This window comes from Taeniopygia guttata, chromosome 24 (genome assembly GCF_048771995.1).
Source record: "Taeniopygia guttata chromosome 24, bTaeGut7.mat, whole genome shotgun sequence".
NCBI classification, from domain to species: Eukaryota; Metazoa; Chordata; class Aves; order Passeriformes; family Estrildidae; genus Taeniopygia; species Taeniopygia guttata.
Genome location: NC_133049.1, coordinates 7,370,882 through 7,395,687, shown reverse-complemented (window position 1 = coordinate 7,395,687; position 24,806 = coordinate 7,370,882). Strand labels below are relative to the sequence as shown.

At 48.4% G+C, this 24,806-nt stretch overlaps 1 protein-coding gene across 5 annotated transcripts; it reads right to left on the bottom strand.

Annotated features, from left to right (window-relative positions):
* Positions 1–586: 586 nt before the first annotated feature.
* On the bottom strand, positions 587–23,012 carry USP28 (ubiquitin specific peptidase 28). Of its 5 annotated transcripts, none has more exons than XM_030290756.4 (26): positions 22,265–23,012; positions 18,909–18,986; positions 18,515–18,647; positions 17,926–18,037; positions 17,568–17,730; positions 16,540–16,626; positions 15,979–16,116; positions 15,482–15,555; positions 14,920–14,996; positions 14,654–14,802; positions 12,526–12,653; positions 12,258–12,353; positions 11,711–11,890; positions 10,802–11,016; positions 10,491–10,561; positions 9,958–10,186; positions 8,395–8,598; positions 7,735–7,874; positions 7,359–7,544; positions 6,344–6,439; positions 5,322–5,500; positions 5,151–5,229; positions 4,748–4,827; positions 3,661–3,784; positions 2,967–3,165; positions 587–1,713 (listed from the first exon to the last, which is right to left on the bottom strand). In XM_030290756.4, exons 1-26 carry the CDS (start codon positions 22,460–22,462, stop codon positions 1,538–1,540), a joined length of 3,591 nt encoding a protein of 1,196 aa, XP_030146616.4. In that variant the 5' UTR covers positions 22,463–23,012; the 3' UTR covers positions 587–1,537. The 5 variants fall into 5 exon arrangements, with proteins under 5 accessions (XP_030146616.4, XP_030146617.4, XP_030146620.4 ...); XM_030290757.4 differs by lacking the exon at positions 22,265–23,012 and adding an exon at positions 21,612–21,875; XM_030290760.4 differs by lacking the exons at positions 6,344–6,439; positions 7,359–7,544 and having other exon boundaries at positions 22,265–22,545.
* Between the last annotated feature and the right edge of the window lie 1,794 nt (positions 23,013–24,806).

The window sequence follows — 24,806 nt, the reverse complement described above, 5'->3', positions numbered from 1 at the left end:
TTGTTGGTTCCTTAAAGCAGGCTGTGGGCATGGGCTGGGGATTTCAGCTTCTGGCAGCAACACAAAGAACAGTGCAAAGCCACTGTTTTGCGAGTCAGAACAAACAGACTCTCCTCTTCCCAAACCACATCCTACTGCTTGCAACTGCACAAAAGCTGCCTGGCAATGCCAAGTGTTGGTTGGGAGGAGGTAGCATGCCTCCAGGTGGGTGATAGTGTGGGGGTTCTGCTCAAGAGCTCCATGTTTCCATTCACTGAAGGTCAAGCACCCTGAGCAGTGAGTTGAAGGCCTCATCCCACTGCTCTGTCACAACAATGGGAGAAACAAGCTGCAGAAGCAGCACCCTGGTCCCTGAGGAGGCATGGGTCGCTGCTGGGACACTGGCAGCCAGAGTACCTGTGGATAACAGTCACCAGCAGAGTGCAAGATTCTCCCACATGAGCATTTTATTCCTAAACACTAGGGAAACACCCCCTGACAGGATGGTGGAACCACCTTGAAGGCAGCTCTGCTAATGACAACAACATTTTGTACAGGGGGAACCTTTAGGCAGAACCCTAGAGTGAAATAAAGACATGGAAGGAGCTTTTTCATTCTAACATAGAACAAATGCTTTTATTGCACTGTTAGAAAACTCTGCATAGTTCCAAAAAACAGGATCCCCCTCCACTGACTAAGAACTTTTGGCTTACAACTGCTGCAGCTCAAATGCAAGCACAGGGCGACTGCAAAAGGAAATGCCAACAGGGCACTTCATTAACAAAGTCAACACAAAGGGCTGATCTGAGCCCTCACAGTTGTCATCGACATTAATCCAGCCCTTACCCACCACTCAGGGGGAGAAGGAAGTTTGCCTTCTGGCCACAAGGGGAATATCCTTTGGGGTGATGTGATTGCCCTGAGCCAGTCAGCTCCTGCCAGGCACAAACCCACAGCCCCGTCCTGGCTCCTCACTGCCAGGATTTGCCTGTGCCTCTTCAAGGAAGGCTCCTGAGTGGTTTCTGTTGCCAGCTGGAGTACAAAAGGCAAAAGGCTGCTTGACTTGACCACAACATGCAGTTGTGTGCACGACTGCCCACGCAGCAGAGCGTGAGCCACTGCTCCCTGCTGCCTCCTCCTCACTCAGCCCAGGCTCCTGTGAGCCGGAGTCTGGCTGGACTGGAACGTGCAGCCTGTGGCAGTGGCCGCTCAGGGAGCTGTGGAAGTGCCCGACAGCCAGCCACAGTGTGCAGTGCTGAGCAGAGCTGGGCTCCGGTGCCACTGTGGGCCCAGGGACTGCATCTGGAAGATTGCCAGGACAGAAGAACCTCTGGAGCCCCGTGGTGCTGCTGGGGCCTGCGCCTTGTGCTGTAACAGTGGTCCAGGTCCTTTGTGGTACTGCCTTACGTTCTGCCTCACAAGTGCAATACTGCTTTTTATCCGCTCATATTTACAAAGAACACAGCTTGGAATCCAAGCTGCCCCTCTCTGCCCACTGCAGCACTCCCGGAGAGGCCTCGGGCAGGCCGGCAGCGTGGCACTGTGGATGGCCTGTGGGCTAGTTCACCGTCACGGCGGAGGCCCCGTGGATGGACTCCATCACGGCCGCAAAGCGGCTGCACAGGTCGTAAGGGGAGTTGGGCCGGATCTTCGGGGGCTCCTTCAGCATAATGACCTCGGTGGAGCCGTCCAGGAGCCGGGGCAGCAGCTCACCCAGCTTCATCTGCAGCTTTGCTGTCAGGGGGAAAGGAGGAAACAGTCAGTGCCAGCAAACGGCAGAGGGCTCCAGGCCCCGAGTGAAGGAGCTGCGATGCCTTTTGCAGACTCCCCTCCCTGCCCCGAGAGCTGCCCAGCCCATCAGCAGGGATAAGCACAGGAGGCCTCCCCAGGGCTCTCTGAGGAAGGCTCCACTGCCACCTGGCTGCCTGAGGACAGCCTCAGCTTCCTGCTGTCCCGGCTGTCAGGTGAAGAGTAACTGCGTGCTTCAGGGTGACGCTCAAATATTGACTGTGCAATTGAGGAGAACGGAGCCTTCACATCCTATCCGGTCTCAGACAGGCCAGTTCAGCCCGTGCTGGGCTGGTACCGTCCACTCCCAGGGCAAGTCTGTGCCTGATGCCACTGGAGGGCACGATACACCATGACCACTACAGGGTGAAGAAGAGCAGGCAACACCTGAGCCAGCTCACGCGACCCAGGAGGGGTGAGCACTCAGCTTCTGGCTCTTTAAAACCTTCTGTGTAACCAAGGCTGTCACACCCAGCCCAGGAACTGAGATAAAATTATCCAATATTAATTTTTACATTATAAACCTCTATGCTTTTACATAATTTTCTTTTATCAAGTTTACCCTCTGCTAGTCATACCAACTCTGCAGGTACTTCCCAGACCCTCATGCACAGGTCAAGGCAAGTCAGGACCAATTTGTCTGAAGAGAAATGACCTGAGGGGAGTCACGGAGGCTGACTCCAGAAGAAAATACAGAACAAGAACAGCTGCCCAGAACCAACACTCAACTCTACAATGACAAACTCCTCTTCAGAAGGCAGAGAAGCCCCAAATCCGCTCTCCCATTCCATCTTCCATAACCTTGGCCTCTGATAACACCCACTCGTCCCTCCTGAAGAGGAGCATGCCATGCCACCAAGCACATCTGCATTCACCTGCCATTCCTGGGTACCTCCAGTCAAGGAGAAACCCTAGCAGAAGACCCAAGCCCCTCAAGGGAACTCTAACCCATTCTTGGGACATCAACTGTCCCATTTTAGGGATGAGGGACCCTTCTGCAGCTTCTTTTAGTGCAAAAGATTAATTTCTTCTGTAACATGATTTAATGGGTGATTCAAATGCATTTCTCCTACCACAATTAGAAGGACCTTGATGGGCTGCAGTGCAGACACCAAGAATTTAATTTTAGATGGTCCTTGAATTCTTTCCCAGTTCAGATCCAGATACTACCCTGGCCATGAACAGCATCCATTTCCTACCGTCCATGTCTTCTCGTCCCAAATAGGAGCACCAGCGGTTTCTCATGACCTCGATGGCATCCAGGTCCTCTTGGGAGACCGCCAGGTTGCTCATGAGATGCATGCAGGGGATGATCAGCTCATTCAGGATGCTCACACCCTCTGACACATGAGCTTCTTCACAGCTGACAAAAAGAGAAGCTGCCACCTCGTTCAGCTTCTGGGGGTGGAAGGAGAATTGGGGACAGAATTGTAAAGAACAAGCATGGTCCATGGATAACCACCCAGGAAAGGCCTAGCCTGGGCCCTGCACTAGCAGACATGCAGAGAATAAGGACTAACAGCACCAGGTTCTGGTGGAACAGCCACTTTCAGTCATGGGAAACATACCATAGAAAACAAACTTGAAAACATATATATTCATACACATACATGCAATTTGCTGTATCTGTATCCAGAGAGAATACAGCTTATTTACAATTCTGGTTTGAAGATGGCAAGAACCAGATCTGCCTTTGCCTAGATTCCCTGGAACCTATGTAGCATGTTCTTTAACTGAATTATGATTATTATCAGCTTTCCATACTGCCGCTGGCACTCAGCAAGGGGCAGTCATGTCAACAGATATAACAGAAACAGTTACACTGGTCTTGGCTACCCTGGCTGCTCCCTCCCCTCCTTTCCCAAAGTGAGTGCTGAGCTCCTCAATACAAACCAGGAGACATTTCCTTCTGTACAAGGCGATCAGCGACTCGCTCACGCCTCGGTTGGCTCCCTTCAGCAGCAGTTTGGTGTTGCTTTGGTAGGCATAGACCAGGTAGGTGAGTGACTCTTGGTACCTGGAAGAAGAGGCCTGAGCTCTGCCAGGGCCATGACTGCAGCCATTCCCTTGGCTCAGCTCAGGAAACCTTTCCTGCTGGGCCTGGCTGGAAGCATCAGGGACAAGCTGCATTTCCTTGCCAAAGCACAAAAGAACAGATGCCCCATGACAAGCCATTTCTGCTCCTTTTTGCCCAGAATGCCAAACAAGTGTCTGGGCAGAGCCCCTTAAAACCAAGCTCATGTGCAGTGTATTTGTTCCGTGTTTGTTTTCTGGACTGCTCCAGGAACTGCACTATGAGAGGACACCCCAAGAAGGGCAGAAGGCTGTGTATTTCAGTCCCTCACATATTTCAAGCATCAGGTGAGAAAACAGAACTGCTGACAGGGATTAGGTCAATTTGGGGGAATTCTAAGCTGCTCTTGTCACGTCTCATGTCAATTTGCCCACCTGACTTTGGTGGCTTGTCACTGTGAACCACCTTTGAATTCAGTTCTGTTTCCATCCAGGAATAATTTCTGAAAGCCTGCACCATTTAAGGAAAATAAAGGTTCTAGAATGGTAGGGAGGAAACCAAGGCCCTTTGAGTCTAGAGGACTCCAAAGTGCACGTTTACACAAAGTGTAACATCTATTTTGAGGCAGTTTCCTTTTAATACAGGAGTCCAAGGTGAAAAATCCCAAAATGATGGCAATTGCTCCTGCAAATCCATCTCTGGAAAACAGAATATGAAGCTCTACTTCCCAAAGGGAAATCTTAGGGGAAACTCTCAGAAACTATCTGGCAGCCAGCCAGCAGCTCAGCCTCATATTTTTTAAACTATTAACCAGGCTTGATTGTGGATTCAAGAAGAGCTATTAGCAGGTCAAAAAAGCTCCCACTGGCCTCAAACACAGGACATTGTAGTTCAGAAAAAAAATTTTTGTCACAGTGGCCTTTTAGCTGTAACTTTTCTTGTCCAAACACGATTAGAGGAACTTACTTTCTATTCTGGTAGAGTTCCAACCCCGTCAGCAGGTAGATGGACACCTTGCGAAAAAGGCTGTAGTCTTCGTGCCATCTCTGCGAGGAGGAGGAGGAAAGCAGATCATCAGCCTCACTTGGAACACTCACACGCATAGTCTGGGGTCCCCAATTCTACCCTCTGAAGTGTTTAACGTCTCTCATGAGTGACACATAAATGAATTTAGCCAACACTCCTCCAAGCTCAGATTTCCATTGTATTTCTCTTCCCCAAGCAGCCTCCTGCAGACACTCACTGCCAACAGGCATGCAGTGACCACTGTGCTGGCCACACAGCTCCAGGCCATGCTCCCCATTTCCCAGTGTGGACAGAGCCAGCCAGGACAGTGTGGAGGATCAGATGCAGCTCTCTGCTCCCTTACCTTGTACTCCTCCATGTCAACATCGTCAGGACCAATTTCGCTCAGCTTTGCCCGTGCCACCTTCATGATGCTGATGGACCTGCTCCATGTGAGCAGAAAGGAGAAAAATCATGACAGTGGCCTCGGCCACATCCAGTTAGAAAAGCCTACCCTGGAATCCTGGGCACTCACCGCTCATCATAGCTGAGGTTTTTGTCTGCAAACTGCTCGAGGAGGGTCCGTTCCACCACCTGCTGCGGAGCGTTGTTCTGCAGGAAGTAGATGAGCACGTGCTGCAGCCGGGCATCGTTCTGGGGGGTTGGGGTCTCTTTGGAAAGCAGGTACAGCCGGGAGTACTCCTCATGGAATGCCTGACAATGGAACACAGGTGCTGACAGATCCACCTGTCTGCCCGTGGGAATGCCACAGCAGCCAACAGGAGCTCAAACCTGTCCTGTTCGGAAGGACTCCTACGGTGACACCGAGCCTCCTCTGCTGGTGATATCCCAGTGGTGAAAGGAAGCCCACCAACACCTCAGCTCTAAACCAATGGCCCCCACAGCCGGGCAAACCCCCATGGGCGAAGTGTGAGCGCCCAAAAGTGCCAGGGTGTGTAAATGCCTTTGAGGGGGTACAGCTACCTTAGACTGATTTGGTAACCCTCCAACAAGTGCCCAGGCTGCCAAAATCGACTGGGACACACCTCTACCTGCAGGAGGTGCAAGAGTATCTTGTGATTTACACTGCCATACATTACCAGCATGGATGATTCTTTCCATGTGGTTTTTTTAGTTAAATCTACCTGCCTGTAAAATCTAACACCAGCTTCAGCATTCAGCAGTGGTTATGCTTTCAAACCTCTGCTCACATAGACATTTCTTGAGTACATCTTTGACAGCAGAGGTCACAAGTAAACTAGTAGGTTCCAGATGAAAAACCAAATTTTACAGTACTAAAAGAATAAGCAGAAAAAAGGAAAGTTTCTGTCTGTTTTGGCAGGAGGGTGTTCTCTTGCAAGCTCTAAAAATTATTTTGAACCCACAGATATCTCACTGTAAGAGAGCAGGAACTGAAATAGAGGGCAAAGGCCATTAACTAGGAGAAAAAGTGCACAAATTGTTCCCTTTAGATTCCTGATCTGTCAACGTAGCACATACTCTCTATTCTGGGAAAACACATATCCATACTATTTGATTTAGCAAACAAATCAATACCTTAACAAGCCCTGCTTCAGACCCATCACGATCAAAGGTCTGGCGGGCTTTTGCAATAGCCAGGATGACACCTTGCATGGCTGGACTCAGCATCACCTACCACGAAAGCAGGAGAACAGACACAAACAGGAACAAGGAAAACAGTAACGGACAGGGAAAGAAGAGACGGCATACTGAAGAATGGAAGAAACTTTCAAAAGGTAAGGTTCAAAGGAAATTCTGTGAGTACAGGTGTGATAACTGGGGCTGTGAGTTACTTGCATGCTACTGATTCTATCCATCACATGCACTTTACATGCTGGGCTTTTTTTAGGCATTTAAAGATCTCAAGGCTGGTCACTCCAAACTCTTGAATTTTTAAATTCAACAAGTGAGAAGGTAAAGCAGGCTGGCCAAGTCCCCACCATGTCCCACTCAATCTTCCTAAGACATGTAAAATGAATGCAGAACCTGTGGTGCAGCAGTTCCTCAAGCCAACTTCACTCAAGAACATCTCAAATCTACTCAAGTAGTGACAGCCCCAGTGTTTGTGTGAAATCCAATTTGTGAAAGTGAGAGAACTTCCACAACACTGCTTAAGCATGTATGAGAGTGGTTAAAGTCAGACCCCAAAAAATAAAAAAATCAATGGGCAGCATATGTAAATTATGCTGTTGGGATTAAGGTCTTTGACTGGGGACAAAATAGTAACTGAACCCAGCAGAGACTTGTAAAGAAATTAACCCAGGTAAGATCAATTTTGATATAATTGTGCCAGAAAGAGGACTTACGACCAACATGCAGACTGACAAATTGACTGCTCTTACAGAGCTCCTTTTCTGATGACATTTAAAAATGGAATTATGGAATGATGTGGTCCCCCTTCCCTTCCACAGTAGGAAAACTAACATTGTACAAGGCATTGCTCCTATGACAGACACTATGACACCCACCCTTAGGGCAGCTCAAAGCCAGCTAACTACAAAGCTACAGGCTAATGAGCAGCAGTAATTAACCCCTGCACTGGGATGTGTACCTCCTCATTATATCCATCTGCATCGGATCTAACAGGAATCCTCCCCACACTGGGGATTTCCACTTCAGAGACCTGTGAGCTAGTTTGGGCAGCAGCCTCTGCTTCCTGAGTGTCCTGGGGCTGCTCTGCCTGAACTGTGGGGGATGTTTCTTCTGGATGGGCCTTCAGTGGCTCCACCTCCTTGTGCTGTGGCCAAGAAGAAAAAGAAGAAAGAGAGTAAGAAAATCCAAAGCAAAATACAGAAAAGCCAAAGGGGACCGAGCTAAACGTGGCACAGCTACAGAACTTCACAGAAATGGGAAAAGCAAAGGTCTGTCAAGAAGAATAATATGGAGACAAGAAGGGATAGGTTCTTGGGCCAAGGCTGAGCTCCTACCTCGCACAGAGCTGCCTCAACACCGTTCTTCTCGTAGGCATCGGCAGTGTTGGCAATGGCCTTGGCAGTCTGCTCCTTGGCAATCCTGGCATGCTCCGAGGACAGGGAGTGCACGCTCTGCTCACACACTGATGACTGCTCTGTCAGGACAGATGTGTGGTACTAGTGAGCAAGAGATGCAAGGCTTTTTTCTCTCTTGTTCCAAAATGTTTTGCAGCTTGTCCCTGCAGTTTTACAGAGCTACTGCCTTCGTCCCCGAGGTGAGGACGCCTCACGCAAGCGTGCCGTGCCCCTTCCCAATGGGACCGGCACATGTCATCAGGGATTGCCCAGTAATGCTTCCCACTCCAGAGAACAGCACTTGTCCACTCAATATTTATGAAAAAAAGAAAAAGCTGGAAATGAGCTGATATTAGCCCATGATTATTAAGTGGATGGGAAACAGCATTTCTGGAGACAGGCTTGGAAGGATGCACGTGCAAAACCAGCAGAACAGCCTTCTGTAATGTCAGGGCAGAGCCTCCAGCAGCTGCCTCTGCTGCCTCTTTCACGCCTGCTCCTACATTCTGGCACATTTGTGCAAGGCTTCAACACAGCAGTACTAGTGACCAGCTGCTGTTCCTGGTTCCGACATGGCTTGCAAATTCCGAGTGAGATTACCTGGTCCCGACTCAGAGGAGAGGTCCTGCAATTCAGAAGTAGGTGAAGGCTCCATTTGAGGAATCTTGCAAGATTGCTCCTCGTCCCACTCCTCTGCCTCCTGCTCCAGGCGCCAGTTGTCCTCCTGGATGTAGTGTCTCAGTTCTGGGGACAAAGCTTCCACTTCTTTCTGGAACTGTCTAGCCTCTGGGCTCTCATCCTCATCTGGAGGAAATGCAAAACTGGCATAAGGAAACACATTGTGCCAGGGAACCACCCTTAGGGACTAAACATACACATATCATGGGCAGCCACAAGGAACCTGGCTGAGGGATAAAAGGGGCAAGAAGCCAGATTTTCTACTGGCTCTAATTTAAGGTGACCCAGAAGCAAAGGTGCAAAAATAAAGACAAATCTACAGAGTTATCTAAAACAAACCCCCATTTTGTTCTACTACTGGACAGCATTTACACAGAGCAATTCCAGAACCAGCGCCTGCTGATGCTGGTCAGACACATCCTGGTCCAAGGGCTCCAGTTCTACAGGGAACAGCACTGAACTGCCAACAGCTGGAAGGTTCACAGCTCAGCCAGAGATGACACACCTTCACCACTGTACAGCAGGTAAAGGTAAGGGCTGCATGGGGTCTATACCACAAGTATTGTGCTGATATTTCTTAGTGCTTTTTAGATCTACCTCAGTATTCACTTTTAAAACTGCACACAACCCAAGCAGCATCAGCTTCAGACAAGTCCTAAAATTTATCAAACGCAAACTGCAACTTTCTACAGTAGATAGTTTTATGCATTCTTTTACAAAATGCTTTAAAAAACAACAAAAAATTGCATTAAATAGGAGAAAAACCACCCCATGGGTTCATTTTAGAACTGTCATAAGAAAACAAAGAACAACCTCCAGATCCTCATCAGCCACATTTAGCAATGAACAGAATGTCAGCTCTCCATTGTTTCTTTCCACTTATTACATCAAAATGAGCCACGTGCGAAATTATTGGGTCCTTGTACAGCTGTTTGCCATGTCTAGAGCCATGTGCACAGCAATCTCTCCACAAAGCACTGGCACTGCAAACACACTAAGTCTGAGCCACTCAGGTACCAATCCCTGAGCCCGTTTAGATTTAGTGTAACAGAATCATCAAAGACTAAGCAAACGAGTCAGGAAGTGTAATAAAAATGGGAGAGATAAAGTAGGAGGTGTTTTACTTGCCCTGAGGAAACAAATGCTGCCATATCAACACTACAAAAAGTCAAAATGAAGAACACCAGCACTAGATGCATGTTAAATGTGAAAAAAGGGCAGTGTCGGTCTGTACACATGTAATTCATGCATGAGGTGCTGTTTCCAATTTCACTTGGATGCTTCTCCTGGCAGTTTTCAGCCCTATCAGGGATTTAGAAATGAATCTAGCATGAAGCAGATTATTTCAATCCTATCTGAGGTGAAGTTTTCTGCTTGGTCAAAAGACAACTGTGCTGGAGAAGCTGAGGAACATAAGGACCATGCAGGCCAGAGAGACACACCAGCACACAAAGATCTCATTAACCAGCAGCTGTGGCTCTGTACCTGCACCAGCAGGGGACACCTGGTCACTGATGTACATCAGGCAGTAGGCACTGGCGTTCCTCAGGCCTCCAAAGGACTCTCTCTCCAGCTCTTCCCACGAGGACTCCGTCACTGAGATGTCATTGTACTTGAGCCATCTTTTCCGAGGCTGGTCATATATGAAGGCCCAGTAGTGCCCAGCATTTGCTTGCCCCTCATGGACCAGGACTGCATGCAAACGATAGGGAACCTGCAAAGTGACATGGACATCATTCAGGTTTGGGACTGATCCTACCTGACCTCTGTACACAAACAGTGGCAATGTTTGTAGCTGCAGCATGGCACAAGAGTCGAGCAATTTGATAAAATTCTTACTATGTGAAAACTGACTTTTAAGGAAAGAAGAAACAAGGTTTTCATAAGTAAATCTTTCTCTGCTTCATCATGGAAATTTAAAAATACAATGAAGGGGGCAATTTAAACCAACATGCACTAACAAAAAATGAGGATCAGCAAATAAATTAATATTTACATACTGAAGCTGCATTTCCTACCTGCTGGAGGAGAGGGTCACAGTACATTTGTTCAATGGATAGGTTGATTCTGGCAATAGACTCCTTCAGATCTGCCAAGAACATCAACAATGGGAGAAATGCATAAAAATTAATGACTACTCATCTGGCTATGCTAGCTCCTTTCACTTCAAAGAGTTTGAGGCCATGCAGAGAATATCAGATAGACTCAACACCAGAGCTCATTCAGGGACAGCATTATTTGTAGTTCAGGCTGTCTCCAGCAAAGCTGCAGAGGAGAAACCAGGCAGGCATTCAGGAGGAAAATCACTACAAATGCATTTGGGGCCAACCTTGCACATCTTGCTCGATCTCGTTTCTCCATCGCTGCAGACACGTCTGAACCAGGTTCAGCTCTTCCTTGGAGACCACGTGAGGAGCTGGACGTTCAGACAGTTCTGCTGGTGAAACAGGAGGCTGGAGCTCCATACTGGAGCTTTGCTGTGGTGAAGAATTTGCCACAAAGAAAGCTTCATCTTCAGTCCTCGTATCAGTCCTTTCTTGTATGCTGTGGAGCAAAATCCAAGAATAGTGGGCAGGTTTTTTTATCTTTCTCTAGTTTTAGTTTTTTTGGAAAAGAATACAAAATAAACCAAACAAAAAATACTCCAGAGCTGGAGAAGGATTTCCTTTCCAGAGCAGTATAAAATGAAGACAGAACAAGTACACTGAAATGTGCTGCCTTCACAGTCCAAACTAAAATATAGGAAAAATACTAAGGAAAGGTCTTAGAGAACTCTCTAAGCACAGATCCACAATGAGCAGAGCTAAAATCTCCTTCCATTACTACTAAGAAAACGTGTGTGTTTACTCAGCTTAATTTAGATTGTTAAACCAACCATGCTGGCCTGGGTTATAATAATCCAATATTGCTGTAATTTACTGGTCAATGAAGCAAAAATACAAGTAGCCTAACCAAAAAGAGCATGTAATTTAGTTCTTAACTGCTGCTTAGGCAAGGAATATAGGGATGCTTTTGGACAAGGAGAAAGAACAGACCAAGATGCAGTGCTCTATTTACACCAACAGAACCAAACGACCTGCAAAACAGTGACCCACTACTTGCACAAACATTTGCACATTACAGTATTGTGCTCACCAGTGCCCAGATAAATAACCCACTTTGGAATGCCACCCAGGACCATTAGTTGGGAGGTGAAGTGGTGTCCTCCTGTGCATCCTTTTTATTTCTGTTTACTGACCCGTTTGGCTGTGAAAGCACGTCCAGAACATTAGGCTTGGCTTGGGAGCGCAGGAGTGGCGCTTGAGAGCTCTGAGCAGAGGAAACAGCCACAGCTGGCTTTGTAGCAATGAACTCCAGCACATACTGCAGCATGTCAGGCAGTGGAAAGCGGGCTGGGCCAGAGCCATATTCCATGTACCTATGGAAAAATGCAAGGTGTTGTATGAAGGAAGGAATGAGATGGGTTTAAGCCTGATGGGACAAGAGAAGAACAACTTTTTCTGTAATGTGCTACTGGGCTTCCTCACCTCCACTGCCAGTGCAGCCGACAGTGTCAACTCTGCTCTTTAAAGAATTTATTCCTATAACAGTATCAGTAAAATTTAGAAATGATTGAAGATAAAGATTTTTTTTTAGAAAATACACTTTCTTCTCCCATGTTTCAGAACAAGCATGTTGCTGTTTCTTCTTCCCCTACAAGTTTCTCTGCTATTGGAAAGTTAATTTGAAAGGAAACACTTGCAGTCTTCCAGAGGGCATAAAAATAAAACCAGCTGACTACTCACCTTTCCAGTTTCTGCTGCAGAGTCACCATTTTCTCCTTCAATCTCTTCATTTCCTCTCTTTTCATCTGAATAAGGTCTTTATTGCAGTATAGGTACCTAAACAGAAATACAGAGCCCCGTTTGCCAGGTGAGATTTGTTTACTTCTAACATCCACAATCTTCTGTAAATATTTTAGGATCTTTCCTTGCTCACCCAAGCAACTTTTTAAATTTCTTTATTTATGACAAAGCAATAGCTTTAAACATACCGTTCAAAAGGACAACTCACCTGTCCATATATATAGTCTGGGGAAACTCTAGCTTGGTGTGAATTTTCTCTGGCTGTCCTAGTGACTGATTGAACTCAAATCGGGAGAGTTCAAAGGTCAGAACTGGTGGGAGTTTTGTAAACCAGCGCTGTAACAAAAGCAGAAATGCCCACAGAGGGAAATGTTTTAAGATGACTGCTAATGGCACATTTTAGACTGATCCTATATGATTTCAGACCGATTTAAAAGTCTCTGTCTTTAAGCATGGAATTAGGTTTTGTTTGCAGAGTGACTAGTCAGAAAGCCGAATTTTACAAGTTAGTAGTTTATGCTTCCATTTTACATTTTTACTGTGAAAAAGCCTCATAATTGCTCTCAACATTACTTGTCATTGCCTGATGCATCCAGCTTGATGGATTATTAAGTCCATCACTGAATTTTACAAATTAGCTGAGGCTATACACAATCTGCACATCATCTAGGAGCCCCCAAGAGACTTCTTTTCTGAGGCAGATCACATGCAGTGATGAACAAACCAGGAGTCCTCCTGCAGCACCAGAATCCTTATTCTCAGTCTACTTGTAAACTACTTGATTTAGGGGATTCAGAGAACACCCCCAGCTACTTTCTGTAGCTTCACACACTATTTCAAAGAGTTATGCTGAAAGAAAAATTCTCAGTTGAATTTACACTTCCTCTTGCTCTTCCTGGACTCACAACACTTCCAGCACCCACTGACAGAAATTTCCTTTACCTATTTTAGCTTGGCACCACCCCCTTCATGCCTCTCTCTGGATTCAGGATGACACACTAAGCTCGTTGTCCTTTGCGGGATTCATGTCAGATGTGCTGCAACAACAAAACTCCTCCATACCAGAGCTTTCTAAGAAGCAGCCCGTAATCACAAAGGAGGAATGATTTATTGCTCCCATAGTCTGGGAGGAGTTTCTGTTAATTCCACTGTTGCTCTGACTTTCAGCAACTTGCCTAGGTGCTCAAAAGACAAAATCACCTTATTCCCTATGTCCCCTATAATGCCACCCTTGACCCACCATATCCTATAAGTGATACTAAGATGCACAATTTTTCCAGTAAGGCTTCTCAGAAATTAAGGCAGAGCCTTTTCCTCCTACCTGTGCAGACAGAAGAATTAAACCAGCTCCATGATGGGGCAAATTTTCCTTAATTTTGGGAAAGAATTTTGAGAAACTAAAACAGTTTGGATTGAAACAAACCTGCCTGATGAGCTCCAACATGCCTTTGTCTCCAGTGCCAGGCAACACCAGCTACCCACATCCCTGTAAATGCACCTGAACTGCTTCAGGCAGAAACCAGGAAAACCCAGGACAAACATTTGAGTCCAGAGTCAGAACACGGCTCCCCTGCTCAATACTTTTCTCCTTTGCTAGTTTAAACCACAGCAACACAATTTTCAGACATTCTCATAGAGCTGAAATACTCTTGCCTGCCCTGCCTACACCAGATACCCTTGCCAATGTTGTTTCCCAGCCTTTCTCCAAGCTAACTTTTGCTGCACTAACACACACAGGATGCTGAATGCAATGGTGCTTCTCCACCTTGCTGCAACTGAGTTTGTCATGATTGGTTTGTGATTAGTGAGATTAAAAAAAAAAAAAAAGAAATAAAATCATCACAGTAATAAAATAAGAGAGAAAGCAAGAAGAAAAACCCCAAACCATACACAATATAATAGGGAGAAAGAGACAAATTCCAAATGGCATACCATGGAGTTAAGCACTGTACTTTTACCCTCAGAAAACATGGAGGCAGTAGGTCTCCCCCTACTCAGGTACAGGTAGGCTTCAACAGAAAGAGAGAGACTTGATCACACTTGACTCAGAGGCAGACACTGACCTTTGCAATTTAAAATAAAGTCTCTGAACTGGTTACATAGGACATCACATCTTTATAAATAAAGACTTAGTGTCTAACCACACTTAGTGTCTGAGCACCTAGCACTAACAGACATTTACATGAGATTCCAGGTATCCAGAAAATGTTTTGTATTCAATTCTTAGACAACACTCACAGTTGCCATTTAAAATTATCAGAGTTGCCCTGCACTGTGTGTGCTGCACTTTTCTGCAGCAGGCAACTAAAGACTCGACAAAAAAAGGTCAAACTAACCTCCTGTCCATACTTCACTGACTGAGATGCTGTTGTCTCATCCATCTCTCCCTCCACCATGGCTCCTTCCAAGCACTCATTCAAGTTCCGGTAACCATTTACCTGAAGGGGATACTGACCAAAGGTCTCAATCTTGGAAAAAGTGTTGCCTGGATGATGGAAACCATACAGAAACCATGAGCTAACTCAAGAGAACAAAAAATTCTGGTTAACTCCAAAACACTCAAAAGAGTTAAAAAGTTGAATCTACCAAAGCCTTAACTCACCCTTATGGACTCCCTCAGTCAGGAAAGTCCCGTAGAAGAGCTGCACCATTGGGTTTTCAGATTTGTCCCCAAGGCTCCTGTTTCAGAGAGCAAAAGCACACTTTCATTTGCAGCTGGAGGCTGCAAAAGAACCCCAAGTCATAATCTAAATCTCTGCTTGGGGGCCTACAGGCAAAAGTACATTTTTCTGTCCAAGCACTAAATAAAGAGGAAGAGACTCATTAATTTTCATGTTCCAAAGCACATGGTAACACTTACACTGGCAAGAGTGGAAAAAAAAGGTTAAGGTGCCAGCTTCTGAAAGTAAGTTTCAAACTACCAGAGCTTTTCTGTTCACCAGGGCTGCAGAGCTCCCTGAAAAGCTCATTTACTCTGCAGGCCATATTGGCACTGAGTGAAGTCCCACACTCACCAACAGGAGATGCAGACACAACATTTCAGGCTTAGTAAGCCACATCCACAGGAAACAAAGAACACTTATTTGCTCAAAATTTTCACATAAAGTCCTCTAATTTATTAAAACCCTCCTTAGGTCAAACTCCCGAGCCCACACAGAACTCACGTGACATTCACAGTGAGCTGGAATGCGTCCTCCAGCCAGTCCAGTAGTTTGTGCGTAAATTCACTCACATCTTGCTAGAAGAGAGATGAAAGAGGAGAGTCAATCATGACACCCACCAGAAGGTGTTCCCCCAGACTGCCGAATGCTGAACACAGTCTGACTGGTACTGCTGCACCCGCTCAGCTGAGCTACGTGAGACTGAAGTACTGTGCTGATTTAGGCTGATAATGAACTCGGCTTATCTGAACACTAGATCAGAGAAAATTACCGTGATCGCTCCCTGACTACGCAGATGGCACTGGGTAGCGCCATGCTACGCTGGCTGGTTAATTAGCATGCATGTACATTCTGCTCTAATGACACAGGGACAGCTGCTTGTCGGCTGACAAACATGGGAAAAGGCCTCTGAAAGTACCAGCAGGATGAGGCAAAATGGGGCTGCCGTGGCTGTGACTGCTGGTTTGAAGAGAGCAAAAGGCTTTTCAACATGGTTTTACCTGCGGTTGTTCAGATGATCTAAACACGTCCCTCAAGAGCTCCAGTGCTGCTGAAGGGTCTACAAACTTACGCCATGTCCCCAGCATTAATGCAAACAGACACTGAAGTTCTTGCATGAATGCAATATTTCTTTTTCCCTGCGTTGCAAAAAGAAGAAAAGTCAAAGCCTTCCTGCAGCTCCAAAAAGGCATCATCTTAAAACATAGTGCAACCGAACACAATATGCACATATCATAAAAGGTACCCAACCAGCTCCACACTAGCTCAAATACCAGTTCTTCTACCATGCATGCAAGCCAACGAGTAATCTGGAGCTGCCAAAGACATTTTATAAGAAAAACATCTCCTCAGACAGCAGTTAAAGGCTCTAGAGGACAGAGGTACAAGAAGCAATCATTTTTTTTCCTATCCTGATTCTGTCTTTAAGAATTTCCTAAATTTATCTTAAATGTAGCCAGATGATTTTAAAGCCACATGTCTCAGATGCCCCAAATTAAATATGGTTAGAGAAAGAGCAGAATGGCACACCACAAAAGAGGGAAACTTGAATAAAAACTTACAGTGTGACTACGACAACTTTCAAGTACATTCTGTGGGAGGGAATACCCAAGGACCAGCCTCCGGAATTCTGGCAACTGAAACAGAGACTGAGAGGAGAGGTAAAGCTCGGTCAGCACCTGCAAGGATTGGACTCTCTAGAATCTGATGCCCTGTTTTCACTCTGACTTGACACTTTCTTTTGCAAATTTCACATTCCCAATTGTCCTGTGTTACTGAACACACATTTACAATGTGAACAGCCCCTTGCTGGACCAGCACAGAATCAGAACCATGGAATTAACAAGGCTGGAACAGACCTTTGAGATCATCAGCATGTTTTTACCCACCCAAGGATGAAATCTCGTCCTGCCATTTCTAGGCTAGATATAAACCTTTTAGGAAAATCATTCTATTCTGCACAGGCAGGCTCAGAAAAGCATCCAAGAACAAGCCATGGTGAGAAGAACCATTTGCACCTTTCTTACTTCCTCTCAGAGCTGAAAACAAATGATTAACATCTCTCTGCTGATGTGAAATGGTTAGGAGAGACAAATCTGCTCAGTTCCACTTACTATTGTCTCTTATTCAGGTCATTACTAATAATATATGCTGCCTAGTTGTTTATTTGTCCAAGCATCTATGCCAGTGTATTCCATTAACTGAAATATGATACACCATGTGTTATTGAGCCAACAATAACTGCAGTAAAATTAAATTATCAGTTCACTTTGCCAGGCAAGCTTCTATCATTTCAGCAGGCACTTGGCCATTGCTGCACAACTCTCTGCATACAGACACACAGATTCTCTGTATCTGTACCTATTTTTAAGTAAAGCTGCGATTTTTACTATTTTTAAGTATTTAACTGCTCTTTGGCTCTTTCTGTACAGGCCCAGAACACATCACATAAAACCAGAAGTTTCTGTGTCTGAGCAGAGTCACATTCACTCACAGAACTGCTGCATGTTTACTTCTAACTGAGAAACATTCTGACTCCAAGGCCATAGTAAGTTTGATACTAGAAAAAGAGAACTTTTTTGCCCATTACCTGTATAACAGCACTAAACCAACATGTATTTCCTATATTTTTCATTCCAACAGGCCAGTCACCCGCTCTTCTCCAGTCATTCTGCTTGGAGTTCTCTCCCCAGGCTTCACAGCGTTTCCTTTTGGAGCGGTTTTTGTTTTCAGCAGAATGGGCGTCCTGTGGTCTGTCAAAAGAGATGAACACTGTGCTGTAAAACACCTCCCAAAGATTCATGAGAGCTACAGGAATCAAACTCCCCTCCAGCCAGTAGGCATCCACCTGGCAGGCAATCCATGGTAGTTCTACAGTTACCAGCTCCAGAACTCATGTATGGTATCTGGGAAAACCAAAGTGGGGGTCCATTTACAGCTCCACTGACCTTTCAGCTGCATCCCTTTCTGCAGCTGGAGCTTTTGGTGATTCCAGTGGTCTGACAGTGTTGGCTGTGCGGAGGTTGTCTTGGTTGTGAGGGGCAGCTGCAGTACCAACATCTAGAAGAGGAGGCAGCATTCTGATCAGTTTTCCACCAGCAGCAGCAAACATTCTCTTTAAGAGGAAATTCTAGAAAACATCATACTTCACAAATATGGCTCTTCAATCAATACAAGCAAAATTTTCTAGCTCAGGTTTTAAACAGAAATCCCTGTTCAGATCATGCCAGGCAACCTAGGAGCCACTGAGTGAGCTGGATGGGGAGCACAGGACAAAGCATGCAGCTGTCCACTACCCAGATTTCCTTACAGCCAAATTCAGAGCCTAAACAAACAGTTCAGAGCTCCTGAAATAATGAGACAGGAACATCAGCTTTTTAACTGTGATGTGTCACCTTCAAACATTATTAAAACACTACTAAGTGATCAGTACTGGCAAAATATGCACCACAACAGAAGCTGGAGGGATGTAGTGCTGGCAGAAGCAGGGAGGATGGATACCTCCCCTCTGAGGTCACACAAACACAGGAAGCTTACCCTGTGGGAGCTGTTTGCCCACCGTGCTCCCTTCCCAGGCAGACAGCTCTGCAGCAGCTGGGCTCTGCACAGGCTCCGGAGCAGGGTCCTCCGTCAGGAAGGTGACTGCTTCCATGAGATCTCCATCAGCAGCCTGGGAGAATGAGAGGGGAAAGCCAAGCACCAGTGAGGAGAAGAACAGCAAAGGATTTACCCTTTGCCTCTCACACATCCAGGCTGATCCTGTATCACTCTCACAGGCCACACATGAATCATTCTAACAAGGACCAGCTCATCAGCAGCTGACAAACACACCCGCAAACACCTGTGTGCTATGCTGGGCAGGAGCCTGAACTTGCCTTTCTGCACAAAATCAGAGCTCTCTTTCCCCAAAACAATGGCAATATACACAAACCTTTAGAGCAGCAAGCAGGAATGCTGAATCCTGAATTCCTGTGATCTCTTTCATCTGATTTAAGAGCACCTGGCAATCCTATGTGCAAGAAAGAAAGAAAGCTTATGTGAAAAGGTGACCAGGATGGACATCAACCTGTTTCTGCAAGGCTTGCTGAGGGCCCAGAGAAGCACTGCTTCTTTCCTTCCTTTCTGCTGACAGACTGACACTCAAGCCCAGTCACGCTTGCTTAATACAAATGGCAACATCAGCTTGAACATCACACTCAAGTTTTTTCCCTGCTAAGTTCACAGACTGACATTCAACCCCTCGTATCCTCAGGAGAACGCAGGCAGGCCTGGGAGGACAGGCTGTGGGATGTGCAGCACCTGCGGTGGGAAGAGAGTCCCCCACCCCCCGAGGCAGCGGTATGTGCAGCAGGACATATAAGGCGGCTGCCTGCTCCCAGGGCACTGTCAGGAGCTATTTTCAGTGTGGTGGCACATGCCATTTGTGCGTGTCACTTCTTACTGACAATAAGGTGTCAGAGCAAGGGCCCAGGAGCCTGTTATTGCTCCTCCTTCCCACTCCACACAGACCACTTGAGGTTTGGTGAGACACTCGCTGCACAAGGCCCCATGCTATGGCAGGTTCAGCCACTTAAAACAATTGATTACAGAAGCTCTCTTTACCAGACTTATAAAATCTTTGCAGCCTAGGCTTACCACAGGGTAGTCACTGCACATGGCAAGCACAAATAACCTCAGTCCATGACTACCAGGAGAGGCACCTCTCCACAAGGAGCCTCCCCACCAGCCCTGTTCATGGCTGCAGTTCAGCTGATGCTGCTGCCAATGGCTCAGTCTGGGTGACAACTGAGATGCAGCTCCATAACGCTGGCATTGCATGGGCTATGGGAAAAACATTCCAGCAGGAACAACTGCTGGGTCTGCGTCGTGTATCCTGATTTACAGAGGCTGTAGAGGATCCTGCAGTCAGCACAGCCCAATCAATCCCAGTTCCTCAAGATCACACTTTTAATTAAACTTAACCAGCAAAGCTGCAAGCAAATGAACTCAAGTTTCTACTTACTCTCACCAATGAGGAAAAAAATTAAGATGTTTCTAGGCCACTGGAGCACAAGTTCCATCCAGTGAGTAATAAGTCAACTACCTTTTTGAGCCCCCCACCCATACTGGATGATCATGGACAATACTCCACACACCTGTGTCAGCTATTCAAACAAAAAACTCCTATTTTGATGGCAATTCTCTTGTCAAGTTATTCACGGTAGTTCCCACTTAAAACACTACTTTTGCTCAACTTTTACAAGAAAGAGCAAATATATATGTTTGTGTAACCCCCCTCAACTTGTCCCACATGCTCTTTTTATCCTGAGAAAAGCCACGGCACACTGGAACACCTCAGAAGCCCCAGGAGGAGCTGCCTGATGAGGAGCCAAGGCTGAGAGGCTCGGGGCAGGCACACTCTCACAAAGGCAAACCACTTAAATCATGTTGCTAATTTTGCTGCCTTAGCGCGTGCCGTGCATTTCAGCTGACCCCACCTAACGCCGCAGGGCAGATTTTTCCAGTGGAGAAAAACCCCCACAAACACCCTCTGCTAATACACTGCACTTTAATAATGAAACCTGAGGCAGGACAGGGCATGATTTTCTGGGGTTTTTCTGCTCCAGCAAACAGAGAACTCACAAAGGCTGCTATAAGCATAAAAGCCAATTATGATCCTCTGCTGTAAGTTACCATTTAATATTTCAATGATTTCTGCGTGCTTTTATTCAGCCTTTAAGGAAAGGTTTGTGCTAACAGCAGAGAGCTTATCCTGTACCACTTTTGAGTGGGTTATGGCTGCCTGGCAGCCCACAAAAGCCACCAGGAACCACTCTTTGTACAACCAATTTGTTAAGATTTTTGGGAGTGCGTGTGGTTTTGTTGCCATAACTAGTCTGGTTATTGCTTTCTGAGGCTACGCGCCATGGGGCTATAAAACAAGCTCTGTAGCTGGTAATTAACGCCAGCGTGCTGCCACTGCTAACACACCCTGCACTTGCAAACCCAAACTGAACCAAAGTCCTACCTGCTGGAAAAATAACAACCCAAACCCAAATCCTATTAGTATTAAATTACAGCAATAAGAGATGAGTACAAAACCAAGAGGCTGAGAGGAAGGAGGGTACTAGAGATAAAATTACAAGGTCAGCCAGGAATGATGGAATAGAAAGGTTTTGCTGTTTTTCCTGCTCTGAGGTGACTCACCACCCTCAGAAGTTTGTTTTGATGAGAAACTGTGAACAGGGAAAGAAGCAAATGCAGTGCAAGAGTTCAAGGGGGTTCCAGACATAACCGCACACGAAGAGAGGGAGATTGCAGCACAGAAGAGGCACACAGAGCCTGGCCTTCAGCCTCTGCTCCTCAGCCATACTTTTTATCGTGGAGAATGGATATGCAGAGGGCTGGAAACCCACAGGCAGCAGCAGGAACAAAGCCCACGTTCCCAGTCCAGGCTTTCACAAACCAATATCCGTCACAACAAGAAGCAGCAGGCAGCAACCTCGTCCTGCATTAACGTGCGCAAGATGCACACAGTGGGCACTGTCTGGTCACCGTCCCCGCAAGACCGGGGCACGGTTGCTGCACTAATGCCACTTCTAAAGCACAACCAAAGGGCTGATACCCTCATCCCATCCCACCCTGTAACTCTGACCTCTCTGAAACGCATCTCTTGGGTCCTAAGAGCACCGAGATGCTACAGGACAGTGCAGACCCCTGTGTCTGGGATGGTCTGGGCTTCAGTCCCCTGAGCACTGACACAGCCTCGCGTCTGGGTCCGGTCCGGGTCCGGGTCCGGTCCGGGTCCCTTCAGAGACAATTTGCGCAGAGCCCTGAAGTTTGGGAGCAAGAGTTTTCGTTAACTTGCCCCAGGAGATGCTGCGGGGCGGCGGGGAGGGAAGGTGCGCTCCTGCTCCCGGCGGAGGAGCGGGGTGTGCGAGCGGCGCCCGAGCCCTTTCCCGTGGTACCGGCGCCCCGCGCGGAGCCCGTTATTCCCAACGGAACACGCGCGGCCGGCAGCGCTGCCCGACGGGACGGGCTCCGGGAGCGCGCGGGGCGGCCCCGAGCGGCGGCGGGCTCGGGGCTCAGCGGGGCCGCAGCCCGGGGAGGGTCGGAGCGGCGGCGGCGGCGGCGGCGGCGGCGGCCCCGGCCCCGGCCCCGGCCCCGGCCCCGGCCCCGGCCCCGGCCCCGCGCGGGGGTCGCCGCCCCCGTCCTCCCGGCGGGCTCGCCCCGCCGCTGCCCCGGCCCGGCACTCCCCGCCGGCCCCGCCGCCTCACGCACCGCCCGCGGGCTCGCCCCGCCGCTCACCTCGCCGCCGCCGTCCCGGGCCCGCAGCTCGGCCGTCATGGGGCCGCCGGCAGCGGCGCCGTCCCGCACGGCGCACGCGCGGCCGCTGCGCCGGTTCCGGCCGCGCCGCCCGCCGGGGCCGGGCCCGGCCGTGGGCGCGTCCGTGTGTCCGTCCGTGTGCGTGTGCCGGTCCGTGTGTCCGTGTGTCCGTGTGCCCATCCGTGTGTCCGTGTGCCCGTCCGTGTGCCGGTCCGTGTGTTCGTGCCCGTCCGTGTGTCCGTGTGCCGATCCGTGTGTCCGTGTGCCCGTCCGTGTGCCGGTCCGTGTGTCCGTGTGTCCGTGTGTCCGTGTGTCCGTGTGTCCGTCCGTGTGCCGGTCCGTGTGTCCGTGCCCGTCCGTGTGTCTGTGTGTCCGTGTGTCCGTCCGTGTGCCCGTGTGCCCGTGTGCCCGTGTGCCCGTGTGCCCGTGTACCCGTGTGCCCGTCCGTGTGTCCGGCCGTGCCCGTCCGTGTGTCCGTGTGTCCGTCCGTGTGTCTGTGTGTCCGTGTGTCCGTCCGTGTGCCCGTGTGCCCGTGTGCCCGTGTGCCCGTGTACCCGTGTGCCCGTCCGTGTGCCCGTCCGTGTGTCCGTCCGTGTGTCCGTGTGTCCGTCCGTGTGTCCGTGTGTCCGTGTGCCCGTGTGCCCGTCCCTGTGTCCGTGTGTCCGTCCATGTGTCCGGCAATATTTCCCCCCCGAGAAGCCTCCGATCATCGCCCCGGCCCCGAGCCCGTTCTCCCCGGTGTCCTCCCTCCCCAGCAGCCGGGAACACCGGCCCAGCCGGCTCTGCCCTGCCCGCGCCCCTCTATACCGATAAAAGTTATTTTCTTTTAATTCCAACAGTAATAAACTCCCTCCCCTGTTGTGGTCCTGCGTCTGGCACGTGTCTGGCCCGGCGCTGCCCCGCGGGAAGCTGCGAGCTGGGCTAAAGGAGGATGCCCGAGGGGACTGGGATGCTCCAGGGGTGGTGGATGCGCCCGAGGGGAAAACCGCAAGGAAAGGGTTCAAACCAACAGGGGCCTGCACCTGCTCTCTGCTCCATCCAAGCCCATGCTTTTTTGGGCCTGGGTGAATCAGCAGGAAATAGGCAGTTCTCAGATTTGCTGTGGCAAAACGTTCTGTGTTCTCGGCACAGCCGGGATTCTGCATTTCTCTTAACACAACAATACTGAAACGGAGATGTCCCAGCAAGGGCCCCCCGGGGGCTGTGCAGGACCCAGGTGTACCTGTGCAGACCCCGCTGTCAGCAGTGCAGCCGCTGGACCTGCTGATGAGGTGTGGCTCAGGCACCTGGGCAGCTTGGCTCACTCTGATGAGCCAGTGGGGCTCAGCAACCTTGGGGGAAACTGGTGAAAAACTGCCCTCCTGCATCACCAGGATGTGTCAGTTGTAATCGTCAGCCTGGGTGTGTCCCCGCTGGGCACAGAAGCTCCTGCAACACCGATGGCATTGGCATTTCCAGTGGAGCTGTGGCACTGCATGAGGAAGGGGATAGTAGGGTCAGACAGTGCCACTGCTGTACCCTGGTTGCCAATTCTCCCATGAAAATGCCCTTTCCCAGCTGGGTGGGCATTTCCTACACCTGGATTTGTCCTGGGCACTCCTTGCCTTTTGTTTTGGGAGAGGTGTGGGGCCTCAGTGTGGACTGTTCCGAGATTGTCTGGGTTTCCTGGTTCTCACAGGTACTCCAGATGAGGAATTTGGGAGGCAAGAGGGAGGAGGTAGCAGTGTAGCTAAGGTAAAGCTGAGGAAGCTGGTGTTGGCCAATTTCCCTGATGTGCAGAGGAAAAACAAGACAATCAGTGATCCTTAAATGCAACAAAGTAAGAAATTCCACTCATTTTGGGAGCCTGTCAGGCTATTAATGGTGAGAGATAGGGAGGTAGTGCTGGGCCCTGATTTTCACTCTGGGACCCTCATGCACTGTGGAGGGAATGGTGCTCTACCCAAACTTTGTTGCTTAGGTAAGGGTCCCCAGGATTTTCCTACTTTAAAAAAACCATTAACCATAAAAATCCTCAATGTCCCTGTCACAAAGATACTCAGACCCGTATTTTTAGCTCTAGGTTTGTCCAGGTTGTGTTTAATGCTTAGCAGCCTGATGAATGCTGTGATAATTAACTAGGGTGTAGAACAATTTGTTTGCAGCATTAAGTGCAGTCACAGCACTGTTAAATCCAAGATAATTTACTACGGGGGAGATTGTACACTGTCAGACAGAGCAAGCTGCAGACATGCCCTCTCCTTCCATGTCCTGAGATGGTGCTCAGCCTGTGACGCATAGCTGCTGTCCCACTCAGTTCTCAGATCTCCTTCATTAACAGCAATGGGCTCCAAATACCTCCAGGTACTTATTATTATCTGGCTTTAGTGGTAATGAAACAGTGGCAGAATATTGCAAACATCTGAAGGGTGTCTAATGAAAGAGAGGACTTGAAAAGAAAGTGCTTCTATCCCTTCTCCGGGGGATTTAAAAGCATTTGGTTTCTCCACTGGGGTGAGGATGGGCTGGGTAGCTGGAATGGGCA

Bases quoted from the DNA above. Each gene is read 5' to 3' on its own strand.
- USP28 (XM_030290756.4), bottom strand. From the start codon at position 22,462: ATGGGCACACGGACACACGGACACACGGACCGGCACACGCACACGGAC. The intron at 18,648-18,908 runs GTTTGTGTATAT...TCATTCTCCCAG, and splicing joins TCCTGCTTGCTGCTCTAAAG to GCTGCTGATGGAGATCTCAT. The intron at 12,354-12,525 runs GTGAGTTGTCCT...ATTTCTGTTTAG, and splicing joins CAGACTATATATATGGACAG to GTACCTATACTGCAATAAAG.